The sequence below is a fragment of the Pteropus medius genome, unplaced genomic scaffold (genome assembly GCF_902729225.1).
Source record: "Pteropus medius unplaced genomic scaffold, Ma_sr-lr_union100, whole genome shotgun sequence".
Classification (NCBI taxonomy): Eukaryota; Metazoa; Chordata; class Mammalia; order Chiroptera; family Pteropodidae; genus Pteropus; species Pteropus medius.
In genome coordinates this window covers 2,099,632-2,112,019 of record NW_024356333.1, presented here as the reverse complement: position 1 = coordinate 2,112,019, position 12,388 = coordinate 2,099,632, and the positions used below count along the sequence as shown (strand labels likewise).

The window sequence follows — 12,388 nt, the reverse complement described above, 5'->3', positions numbered from 1 at the left end:
CCGCTGCTACACGCCACCACAGTTCTCTTGCTAAGGTCACTGCCGCTGCCCATTTGCAAATCCAACGGATGCCTGTCGACCTTCGCACCGTCACACCACACTGCGGGGTTCAGCGCCGCGGGCCGCACCCGGCTCTTCCCTGAAACACCAGCACGGCACCACCCTCACGTCTCGCTGCCCTCTGGCCGCTCAGTCGGTTTCCTTGGATTTCCTTCGTTCCTCCTTCTTTTCCCAAATCCTACCACTGTGGCTTTCGACCTGGCTGCGCAGGAGAATCACCTCAACGCTTTTTTAAAAATACAAACTCCTGGACCCCACCCAGATCGATACATTCCAAGTCTCCACACCTGGGTCAGGGCTGCCACGGGCCTGGCCTGTGCCCTTCCCTCCTCCCCCTGCACCCCGCGCCGGCTGATCAGTCTATGCTACCAGCGCCCAAACGACTGTCTCTACTCATGTCTCTTTAAAAAAAACTCCTTCACTCAGCTGCTTTCTCAACACTTGCTTCTTAATGCTTCACAGGGATCTCAAACCTGACATGTTCTCGTCATTTCCCGAGATCTGAACCTCCTGTTGTCACCCGTGTACCCTCTTCCTCAAGTCACAGCCCTGGGAGTCAGCCCTGGCGCCCCTCCTCCCTAACATTCAACATCCGCTGATGCCAAGTCATTCGAGTCTATTGCCAACGCGCCTGGCGGGTATCCACCTCTCCCCCGGGTCAGGCCGCGGCCTCCTACCTGGACTGCGAAGGAGCCTCCAGCTGTCTCCTGGCTCCAGTCTTTCCTCCCTCCAGTGCGTTTTTTTTTGGAGCAACTAGAACCCTCCAACTGTTCTTTAGGTGTCCACTAAAAACCCTAATTCCTCAAAGAGGCCTTTTCTGATCTCCCACCTCACTAAGGTCTTCCGTGCTGTCTCTCACTGTCCTGGACGCTGGTCTTCACAGCTCGTCAGAGTTGGTGACCCCGTGTTTTTACATATGTGGGTGTTTTGGTAGTTAACACAGTACCTGGCACAAAAGACATTTGACGAACTACATAATAGAGATACAAGTGAAATTTACAGTATAGAAACTCTTCATAAACAGGATTTTTGTGGCCGCATAACAGCCTATCATAACATAATGTAATATTTGTACATCTTCATCCACACTTTGGATTCTTTCCCAGGCCATAGATAGATTCTCAGAAAGGAAACGATTAGGTCGAGTACATAAACATTTTAAATATCTGAAAAACATTTTAAGAATAGAAAATATTAAGTTGCTTTCTAAAAAGACTGCAACATTACACACAGCGTACGAGAATGTGGATCTCTGCCATGCCTTCCGGTGTGTTTTACGCTCTGCTAATTTGTTAGGCGAAACGTTACCTGGCTCCTCCAGGCCTCCACTGCCACCCTTCCGGGGCCATGCCTAGGAGCCCCAGGCTGAGTACGTTGAGAGCAGGGCTACTATCTGAACCATCCTTGGGTCTCCTCACCCTTAGGGAACTAAACCATAGATAATAGTCTCGTGAATGAATTTACTTAGCCAGTTAATAAAATTGCCACGTTAGGTCTATTTAGAACTACGAAAATGCTCAATTTTCTAGACTTTTCCCCTTGGTACCACATCATTGGGTCTGGCCCAGGGCTGACTTTGCAGCCGCCCTTGTAAGGGAGAAGACACATGGACACATGGACAGCCAGGTCACCATCGGCACGTTCGGGGCGCAGGAAGTGCAGATGCGCAGAACCGCCCTGCTCTCCAGAGGCCAGGGCCTTTGGTTTCACACAGAGGTGCGAGTCTGAGGCCATGAAGCAGTGGTTCCCATGTCCTCTCCTGTCCCCCTCTCAGTGCAGGCTCCAAGTAGCTGGAGATGGTTACTGGGACAAAGGGCGCGTGCCAGCCCTTTGAGTCGGCCTCTGTGCGGCCACCGCCCCACAGAAGCTCAGGCCGTGGATGTGCATGTGCCAGAACCCAGGCCGGGGCAGGGTAGGTGAGGTTACTCGCCGTTCGATTCTGGCCCCACTCTGGGGGAGGCCCATCTATGACGAGGGTGTGACGAGCTCACGATGCTGCCATTCCAGCCCTTCTAAGAAGATGCTGGGAGAGCAGCGCCTGGACTACAGAACTGCCCTGGGACGTCACACTGGATCTTAGATTCTGACCATCAGTTACCCCTCTCACGGTCTCATTCTTTGCCTTCTTTCTTATTTCTTCTGCTTTGACTCTATTCCCACTTGGCCCTTCGTATTGAATGTGGCCAAACAATTCAAAGTTACTTTCCCCTAAACAAAAGATCACTCTGCCACGTGCCACATTTTGTCCCTTACCCCCAATTCTCATCTACTTTTAAATCCATCTTTTTTGTCTGCCAGATGAATTCAGCGTCAGCCTTTCTCCTTGATTTAAATCTCTAGAACGTAATGACACTGATTTCTCTGAAAGACACCAGCACTTATTTCTCCACGGGATTCTGTCTCTTCCGTAAGCTGCCTTCACTCTTAGTCCATAGGGTTGACTTCGCATCCATGTTTCTGGGCCTCGTCCTTGGAGCCAGTTTACAGGTCCCAGAACCAATGACATGGCTTCATAACAAGACCTGACTGTTGGCCCCACAGTGGACGGATTATCCCCCATCACCACCAGTGGTGTGAGGCTGAAAGAGAGAAGGTCCCCCTTCATCGAGGGCCTGCGAGGTGAGCGACGCAGGTCTGAAGGCCACTCCAGACCAGGAGCTCCCCAAACGGACCACAGACCGTGACAGCACCGCGGAGCAAGCGTGCAGGCTGCTGCGGTGGCCGGTGTGGAAGGGGCAACACCCTACGCAGAATGGTGGTAGCTGGTGTTTACCAGGCCGTTGCTGCATTCCAGTCACCACGGCAGGCCCCAGATATCAGTACCCGTCCCATTTAAGAGACGAGGAATGAGGCCTCCGAAAAGGCCGAGCACTGGAAATCGCACTGCTAGCGAGCAGAGCGGCCGGGCTTCAAAAGCAGGCAGCCCGACGCCGGGGTCGGCACTGGAGCCCACGGCCAGTCCTGCCTGGCACTTCTCCGCTGCCGCCATCTAACAGCCTCGTCTCGACACTGTCCTGCTCATGGTAGGACACTTCGGGTCAAGTCCATGTCTGTCCCTATCCTTCCACTGACTGGCTGCAGGACCGGGACGTGGCCCTTCTCCAGGGAGCTCCAGGATGCACGGGCACCCTGACAAGTGACCACCTTTCTTTCAATTGTTTTGTTTCCCGCAGAAAAGTGTGGTGACACTCGGTAATGTCAAAAACTCCCCGAGACAAGGACCCCAACAGCATACCTATTTATCAGCCAGGCAGTCATGGAGGCCCTGGGCAGGCCTGGCACCCGAAGACGAGCCTCCTTCCCGCACACGGCTGGCCAAGGTCTCCGTGCAGGGCCTACCCTGGCCTGTAACGCCCCGCGCTGAAGACCTAGAAGGCAGAGCTCTGGGCCACGGCAGCCACTCACCAGCACTGGGATCTGCAGGCGCCTCGCCCTCCTCTGAGTCCTCCTGCTCCTGCATGGTCGGCCTCTCCCCGCGCTCCATCTGCGACATGAGGTCTGGCTTGGAAATTGCATAATCTGGGCAGGAGGAAGGAAAGAAGAAGATATTCTATGGGGTGAGGTCGCACCGGATGCTGCAAAGGCGTCACCTGTGCGAGGGTGAGAGCAAGAGCAGCTCCCCGATCTGGGGCTGACCATATTGGAAAAGAAATGGGTCAAGTTTCCGGCCCTTTTCTTGGAGCCCACTGTGTGCGTGCACATGCACACATGTGTGTGTTAATCACATTCTGTGTCCTTCCCTGCGGGGACCGGCAGTGAGGCACTGCCTATCACCAATGGAAAGCAGCCCTTCGGCCACCTGTCGCTCCTGTTGCTCACAGGTGGCCGATGCCTGCTCAGCTTTTTTTCATGACAAAGGCACAAGACGTTTGAAATTTTATAGAGTGAAAAACTAATCCTGATAAAGTCTAAAAGCCACAACACAAAACACTGATAGATTTCTTTGCATTAAAAAATGTTTAAAGTTCTTTGGAAATAAAGTTAAAAGATGAAGAAAGTTGAGGAAATATTATTACACTCACATTTGTCATATGTAAGGCAAAAGGTTAATATCCATAATTACATACAAACAGCTTCTGCAATCAAGTAAAGAATAAAAAAGCAAAGATATGAATAGGCAATTCACAGCATAAATGCAAATGACCGGTAAACATATGAAAAGATGTGCAAGTTCGCTAATCATCAAAGAAATACGGATTAAAATAATAAGGTGTCATTTTCACCCCTCAGAAAAGACAAATCTTTAAAATAGAAGAACATCTACTGGGCTAGGGTGTGGAGAAGTGGCAATGGCACACACAGCCGCACAGACACAGAGCCTCGGGAGGGCACCGCAGCAGTGGCTGAGACAGTGTAAATATGTACCCTCTGCTCCGCACACCTGCTTCTGGGAGTGCGTGCCACTGAACGCGCAGGTGCGTGCAGAGCCACGGCGATGCTTATGGCAATACTGCGGCGGTGAGGAACCAGGGCCCGGCCGCCGCTCACCAAACGCCCAGCGGTTCGTCTTCCCAAGCGGGCCCAGGCGTGCTGCCCTGGAAAGCTGTCTGGGACCCACCATTAGGTAAAATAAGTGTATGGTCCCATTTGTGCAAACCACAAACTGCGTGTGCACGAGTGCATGCATTGTGTGTGTTTGCACGCGCATAAAAAAATAGATGAGAAACCACACAAGCCAGTGGGTTCAAAGGCTACCTCTGGGGAGTGGTACTGGTCAGAGGTACTGGTCAGTGGGAGTTGCTCTTTATTATATAAATCTAAGTTGCTGAGTTGTCATGGTTATGTAGATACTTTAAAAGGAAAGAAACAAATTTAAAAGAGAACAGTTATCTTATGGAGAGATATGTGTGTGTAAAATTAACAATTCTAGTGAGAATCAACATTTCTATACACCAGAGTATTTAAAATTTTCTAACTTTTTTGTATGCCCAAACAGTGACCCATATCAGAGAAAAGGATACGTAGAAAACCATAGTGTTTCCAGGTTTTCATCCTTAAAAGCTGTTATCTAGTGAAAACAACAAGACTCCACAGAGTTTGGGGTAAGAGAGAGCTCAGTGAAATTGTGACTTCCTGGTGCGGACCTAGGACCCCCCTGAGTCACAGCCTCCTCTCTGCACAATGGGGTCAGGAACCCAAGGAACATTAAGGCCTCAACAGATGACAAGTGTTCAGTCGCCTGAGCAGTAAGGCAGGAGTGCCCGCACCTGTCCTAGCTCCCCTCCAGAGGCACGAGGACTAGAGGAGGATTACGTGTGCTGCGTGGAAAGCCTCCTTACCCATGGAAACCAGAGACTCGTAGTTGCCCCTCATCACATTCTTGTAGAGCTCCTTCTGCCACTCGGACAGGTTACCCCACTCCTGCTCCGAGAAATGGACGGCGACGTCATCGAACGTGACAGGGACCTGAAAACACACGACGAACTCAGCTGGGACCAACTGGAGGGCAGTCACAGGCCTTCAGCTGCCAAACCCCAAAGCAAGGAACGGCCCCAACGCCCTGGCCTGGCTCGAACACCTCTTCCTAGGACGGGAGTGGGAAAGCCCTAAGGAGCAGTTCTGGGGTGTCACCAAAGGCCTCTCTAGAAGTCTGGTCCTTTTCCTCTCTAACAGGATAATCCTCGCGGCTGCAAAGCATGGTGTGTAGACCAGCAGCAACAGCACCGTCAGGGAACCTGCTAGAAATGCAGACTCTCGGGCCCCACCCGAGATCCACTAACTCAGATTCTGCATTGAGTAAGATCCCCAGGCGACTCACGCACACAAAAAAACCGGAGAAGCGCCGGCCTAGAGGACACAGTCCGAGCTGCTTCCTGCGTGAGGCTGTGGAAGAGGCAGCAGCACAAAGGGACGGGAGGAAGTCTGGTCCACATTCAAGGTCTCTCGGAATCTTGGGATATTAAAACCTAACTATTCTCTATAGTTTTTTAGGATCCCTCTTGAAATCACATTTTTACCGGCATTAACGTGATTTATAAATCAGCTGATAAAAATTGTTGAGCCGGACAGAGCCCCATCCTATTCCGAGCTCTCCCTGCACGAACGGTGAACCGCTGATCCACACTCCCGGGGAACTGACGGTGAAGCCTGGATACATCTGTCACTTGGCCTGCGCTTTGCCTCCTTGTCCTTTCAGACATCTTGGGCTGAACGCCCTTCTCAATTGACAATCCGATCACTAGGACATTTCTCCAATCTCTTAACCTACGCTTTTATCAGCAGGAGAAATAATTTGACTGTGGCCGTCCTGTTCTTTGGGAAACGCTGCTGGCAACTAGGTATCGTTGTTATATTTTTCTCCTTCTTGACCATCGCTTTCCCTTTCTTCTATATCAAACTAAGTTCCTGAAACACATCCCAATTGAGATCGCTCCTTGGGAGCCCCAGTTGGGACGGGGTTACCTTGGGAACTTCTCCATTGCTGCCGGGGGGCAGCCGCAGGATCCAGAAATTTCTGTTTTTCAGCAGGTTCTCCATGTTCTCCAGCCGCCTCTGCAGCAGCCCGTACTCCTGCAGCAGCGTCCCCAGCACGACCCACTTGCTCTCCAGGTGGTTCGCAAACTCCACGGCCGTCTTCTCGCAGTCGGCTATCTTCTTCTCATTTGTCCCCGTCCGTCCCTCCAGCGTCAGCAGCCGCATGGCCTGGGCCTCCAGTTTCCTCTCCACCGCCTGGACTGCAGCCCACACGGCCAAGCGGGTGATCTCCGCCGTCGGCAGTGGCGTGTCCTTCTGGGCTGCAGAAGAGACCTGGAAGGGGGTGTCCTTTTGGGAAACTGGGTTCTGGAGCAGGGGGTCCATGTTGGTCTCGGGAACTGTGGGGGACAGGGTGAGGGGATCTTTCTCAGGAACTTCAGGGGAGCGGGGTGGGGCTTCTTGATGGGTGGACTGAGAGAGAAGGGAGACCTCCTGATCAGCAGCAGCTGGGGGTGGATACTGGGTCTCCTGGGAAGTCAGGGGGCCCTGGCGCTGCGTCTCTTGCTCAGGGACAGCAGGGTACTGGAGTGAGGGTCCCTTCTGGGACACGTGTGGCATCCGGCCCGAGGTCTCTTGCTTGGGAGTGTGGGGTAGGGAGCCTTGCCGGGGAATGGCGGGATTCAGAGAAGGAATTTCTTTGGGGGGAAGAACGCGGGACTGGAACAGAGTGTCTCGGGGGAGACCGGCAGGGCCCTGTCGCGGGGGTTCTTCCGGCAGAACACTGGGGAATGACAGAGGCGATGAGCGCTGAGTCTCCATGTCCAGCTGCTGGGCCTGTGTTGAAGGAAAGGGCAGGATTGAAGGCCACCGTGTCCCGCTGGCAAAATAAATGCCAAAGATAAGCGCCCACATCAAAAGGGCGTTGGTAGCAATCAGGTATGTTCCGTGGACATGAATCTTTTCTGAGACCCTAGCACTGATTCGGACTTCAATTATAAAACTACTATTAACAAGTAAAAGTTGGTCATGCCACCTTCTGCTCTTTATAGAATACCTCCTTTTCCGTAATACACGTTCCACAGGAACCATCTCATGAGTCGCAGGGGCAGAGAGGAGAAGGGGTCCTGGCCTTGAATCAGAACACTTGGCTCTTAGGCCTGTCTACATCTACTACTACCTGTGTCACCTTGGCCTGGTTATTCAACCTCTCTGTTCTCAGTCTTCATCAATAAAATGAGGATGATTATCGGACACACTTCCTACCTCTTTGAGCATTAAATAAACTCTGAAAAACAGCACAATTTCGTCAGGCATTGTTCCTATCCCGAGAGTCCCAGCAAGGTGGGAGGTGATCCCTGGCGGGGGCCGGTGCTGTCGACCGAATTACCTCTCGGGTGAACTTGACATCCAGCCCCGCTGCTTCTACTCAAATTATCGGGCAGTCATGGTGCCCATGTTCTTTCCCTCACTGTGTTCAACAGCGAGGATACACAATGATCTTAAGCTTCACAGACTCTGATAAAAGCTGAATTGTTGACATCAATAAAGTTCCTAAAAGAGTTTTTTACATTATGGGTTGACCTTGACATAGGGAGGAACCCTATGGCTCGTGAGTTGGGGAACGAGGAGGAAGGAGGCCTGGAAACAGCGCCGAAGTCACTCAGTTTTGTGACTTGAGTCAAGGTGGGTGGGGACTGGAAGCAAAATAAAGATTGATTCCTTTTGGGATTTCAGTAAGTCACACTCTCCCTGTCCCGCACCTTCACACATCCACGCTGAGAGAATTCTTATGTCCTCAGGGACATGGAGCCAAGATCTTAAAAGTGACTAGTTCTGTATTTACCTATCCAGACAATCAACAGTTTGTTGGAACTGACTAGAATCTCTCTTATAACAATGTTTGCCTATTTCCTCACCAGAGATCTTCAGTGGACTCACTCTATGCCAATCACTAAGTACCGTATACAAGTGATGTTTAAAGTAATTGAAATCCCATTTTCTTTGTTTGAAAATTAACATATCTCTGGTGTCTAGTCTGGAATATAGTATGTGCTCAATAAATGTCTGCTGCATGAACAAACAATATAGACTGTTGAGTTATGAGAAAAAAAATTAGGGTAAATAATGAAGTTTCTCCGATCATTTACCAAAGATCATCTAAACCTATTTGTATCTTCTGGCACATTCATTCATTCATTCATTCACTCACTCACTCACTTGTGGGTCTCTTAACTGAAACAGCATTACATTTTTAAACCAAGGATTAAAGGTTTAAGACCTTGTTTTGGCAAATTCAGAGCTAATTAGTGGGATGATACCAACAATTATTTGGCATTTATTATGTGCCATGAGCTGTGTTAAGCATTTTAAAGAGTTATCTCATTTAATCCTCACATGACCCTATGAAATAGGGACTCCCAGAGTTATTGTCCACACTTAGCACATGAAGACATTGAGGCCTGGAGAGGCTAAGTAACTGCCCAAGGTCACACAGCTCTGGCACCAGGGCCCTGGTTTCGCCTCACACTGTAGGTCACCTCCAGTTCTCAGCAGTCAACTGAGGCAGCTGGTCGGTGCTCTGAACGCTTTTTACCTCTAAAATCCAGAGCCCTGGAGATTAAATAAAGATCTGTGGGAGGTTCTCTCATGGGAGACTTGGAAGGCCTGCCTGTGAAGACATTTCCATTTAAAACTAGGGTCAGGGTTCCCTCTGAAAACCTAATTCAAGCAAATGGCTTCTCCCCCTCAAAAAACATACATGGTCACATACACGAAATTCTGCAAACACTTTCAAGGGATTCACAGACCCCAAAACTTGAAGGCTTGTGAACAACCAAGCTACCTCTCAACTCCTCACAGGTGAGGGCAAGACTGGACTTCCCTCTGGGATAGGAGCCTCAGACACAGGGAAAGTGACTAGCGAGATGTGACACAATAGACACATTATGGCCTCATCCTCAGAGGGGATTAGGGTATTTGCCTACAACTAGTAGGAAGAAGGGAAAAAAAAATCCCCTCAGGCCAAGTTAGTCTCCCTGAGTAATATAGGGGGTTTAACCAAAACAATGAAAACAAGCTTCAGTACAGTAAATAAAGCCAGCAGAGCAAGACATCTTAACCAACCAGTCTAATCAGAGCTCTAAAGGAAAATACCATTTCTTTGCTCTCCATTATTAGACTGTCTCTCTCTCCACTTCCGGATTTGGAGGACTATGGAGAAACGAGGGGCCACAGGGCCATGTCCCCTCCCCTGCACCAAAATAAAAGCCCCTTGCTATCATTTCATAATGTCTCGGTTTTACCCTAAGCAGAAAGAAGTGGCTAAAAAGAGGAATGTATATATCTAACATTAATAAGCTTGTATTGTCCATTCGTGGTGGGGGGGGGGAGTAGAATTTTTCTGAACTGTATTTTATAACATTTAACTGTCCCTTCCTACCCCATGAATCCCAAGTAAATGGAGTCTCCAGGATTCATGCCATGTTAGCAGAAAACTACGTTAACCACACATATCTGACTTATAAAGAAAGCTGTACCATTTTCTTGTATGACCCAGTGTGGTTCACCCAGCATTATATAGCGCCCTGCAGACCTAAGCCTGGAGGTAGACATTTAAAAAATCTTCATTTTATCTTTCTAACGATTTTATTATTATTATTTTTTAAGAATTAGAAAGCTCTTTAGAAAGCCTAATATCCTATATCCCGACCCCTTCCTGTACACAATAGGAAACTGAGGCTCAGAGACACTGGCTCCCATGCAGCAATCCTCCCAGCATGGCTGCTGCATCTCCAAGAGCAGGTCTGCGGGAAGATTTTAAGACTGATTTATAAGAACGGCTCACTGAAGAGGCCCATCAGCCCCCAAGCCCTTAGGAGCTCGCTCCCCAGATCCCCATTCGTCTGGACACTCAGAGTTTGGCCTGGGGCCCTCCAGGTGCCGAGACTGGAGGCCGAGACGCCCGAGCCCGAGGGTCACCTGCTTTCCACGGCAGAGACGCGGGGCTAGGAGCTGCCGGGCCTCCCATCCGGCCACCGCCACCGCCGCCGCCCGCCCCCCAACCCCCGACGGGCCGCGTCCGCCGCGCACCGGTCCCAGGCCCCCCACCCGAGAGAGGCCGCCGCCAGAGCCGCCCCCTCCCCGTCCAGGCCCGCGGCCCGGGAGGCAGGCATTTCTGGGGACGCGGGCGCCGCGCCACAAATGGCTCGCTACGTGACCTTGGGGCAGGCGGAGCAGGTCGGCGCCAGGTGTCCGTGCCTCAGTGTCGAGGCTCTGCGAAATGGGGAGAGCCGCGTCAGCGCCGCGCTCCGGCCGCGGGAGGCTCAGCGGGGCCGAGCTCTGCGGAAAACGTGCGGCGGCAACCCCGACGGACGCAGCGCCGGCGCCGCAGGGAGCGAGGCGCGCCGCCCGGGGCGCCCACCGCCCGCCCGCGTGCGTGCCAGGCCCGGCGCGTCCCCGCCGCCTCGCCCGGACGGCGGCCGGCTCCGCGGCGCGGCTCCCGTCCCGCCCCCCGCCGGTTCAGGGGCGCGCGAGCCTCCCCGCCCCACCCCCAACGTCGCAGCGTTTTTGTCCCTTACCGACACCCCAGGCCGGGCCGCCGAGCCCGGGACGCGCAGGCCGTCCCCGGGGCCCCGAGTCCGCGCGTCCGTGCGTGCGCGGGCCGCCCTCACCGCCTCGGCCATGGCCCTGCGCTGTCCGGCCCGGCCCCGAGTCGTCGCCGCCGCCGCCGCCGCCGCTGCCGCCGCCGCGCGGCCCCACGCAGGCCGGCCCTCGGCCTCTCCGCAGGCGCCGCCCGCCCGGCCTGGCTTCCCCGCGCGGGCTCGCGCGGCCGTCGGGCCCGGTCTGCTTGGGGCGCGCGGGGCGGGCGGGGACGGAGCGGCCGAGCCCGGCGGCGGCGTCGGAGCGGGGCGCGCGGCGGTGCGGGCGGCCCGGCAGGCTGCGCCCCGGCCGCGAGCTGGGCCCCGGCCCTCAGCACCGGACCCCGGTCCGCGCGCGGCCCCTCTGCGGCCGCGGCTGCGACCCCGGCTCCGGCCCCGGCTGCGAGCTGCGCTGCCGTCCCGGCGCCTCTTCAGCAGGGGAGCTGCACCGCAGCTGCCATGTTGATACAAACTGCATCCTGGGAGGCATGTCCCTCTCAGGCCGTTTAAAGAGAAACACTCCGAGGCTCGTCGGAGGCTGCAGGAACCCAGACAGCTCCATCTACAGCCGGTAGGAGCGAACAGTGTCGAGCGAGCAGCCAGGCGGCGACGGACACGCCCTGAGCCCCGGGCCAGCCCGTCGTGCAGCCCGGGCCGAACCGCCCGGGCCTCCCACCCTTCGGGACCCCCGGGCCTCTCACCTGGGGTCTTCGCCTGCCCGGGCACCCTAGGACGAGACCTGGAGGCGGGAGCGCCGAAGAGAAATAACAGCGCGCAGCCCAGGCGACGTGGTGGGGTCTGGAGGCGGCTTGATTGGCTCCGACAGCCTTCCCCCCGCCGGATCCCCTGCTCTTCTCAAACCCAGAACCCGCTCGTTCCCTTTCAAACCTGCGCTCACAAAGGGATCTAAGACACCCGTCACACCAAAGAAAGCCCGAGTTCATGTGACCAGCTCTGTGCAGAGAGGGTTCCAGGGAAGCGGGCTGGGGTTCCAAGGGTAGCAAGGGGGCTGGGTGCTTTTGTGAAATGCCCGAGTGTTGTTTGCGACCTGAAGGGACCGAATTCCGGGAATCATAGAGTGCTAGGGCTGGAGGGGGCCAGACCCGTCATTTGGGAGGAAACTGAGGCCGAGTGGGAAGTGACTTGTTTACCCCGAGTTGCAGTTTGGCTCCCTGGTGTGAATGCTCTTTCTAACCGTGAGAGCGAGCCCAGGAGCCACGGTAGACCCTGGAGTTGGCGACCCCCTTTCCTGGACAGGTTCACTTACGTATTCATGG

The 12,388-nt window shown here is 53.7% G+C and overlaps 1 protein-coding gene across 3 annotated transcripts in view; it reads right to left on the bottom strand.

Moving 5' to 3' along the window:
• Positions 1-12,052, bottom strand: part of ZNF777 (zinc finger protein 777) — a 30,097-nt gene extending 18,045 nt beyond the window's left edge. Inside the window, exons 1-4 of one of the 3 annotated variants that reach the window (XM_039861336.1) lie at positions 11,813-12,052; positions 6,463-7,308; positions 5,340-5,466; positions 3,466-3,579 (exon numbers count right to left, since the gene is read on the bottom strand). In XM_039861336.1, coding sequence (XP_039717270.1) covers positions 3,466-3,579; positions 5,340-5,466; positions 6,463-7,293 — 1,072 coding nt within the window. In that variant the 5' untranslated portion in view covers positions 7,294-7,308; positions 11,813-12,052. Of the gene's footprint in view, positions 1-3,465; positions 3,580-5,339; positions 5,467-6,462; positions 7,309-10,691; positions 10,833-11,051; positions 11,211-11,812 lie in introns of those variants that run through there. The other 2 variants (XM_039861337.1, XM_039861338.1) reach the window with 2 other exon arrangements.
• Between the last annotated feature and the right edge of the window lie 336 nt (positions 12,053-12,388).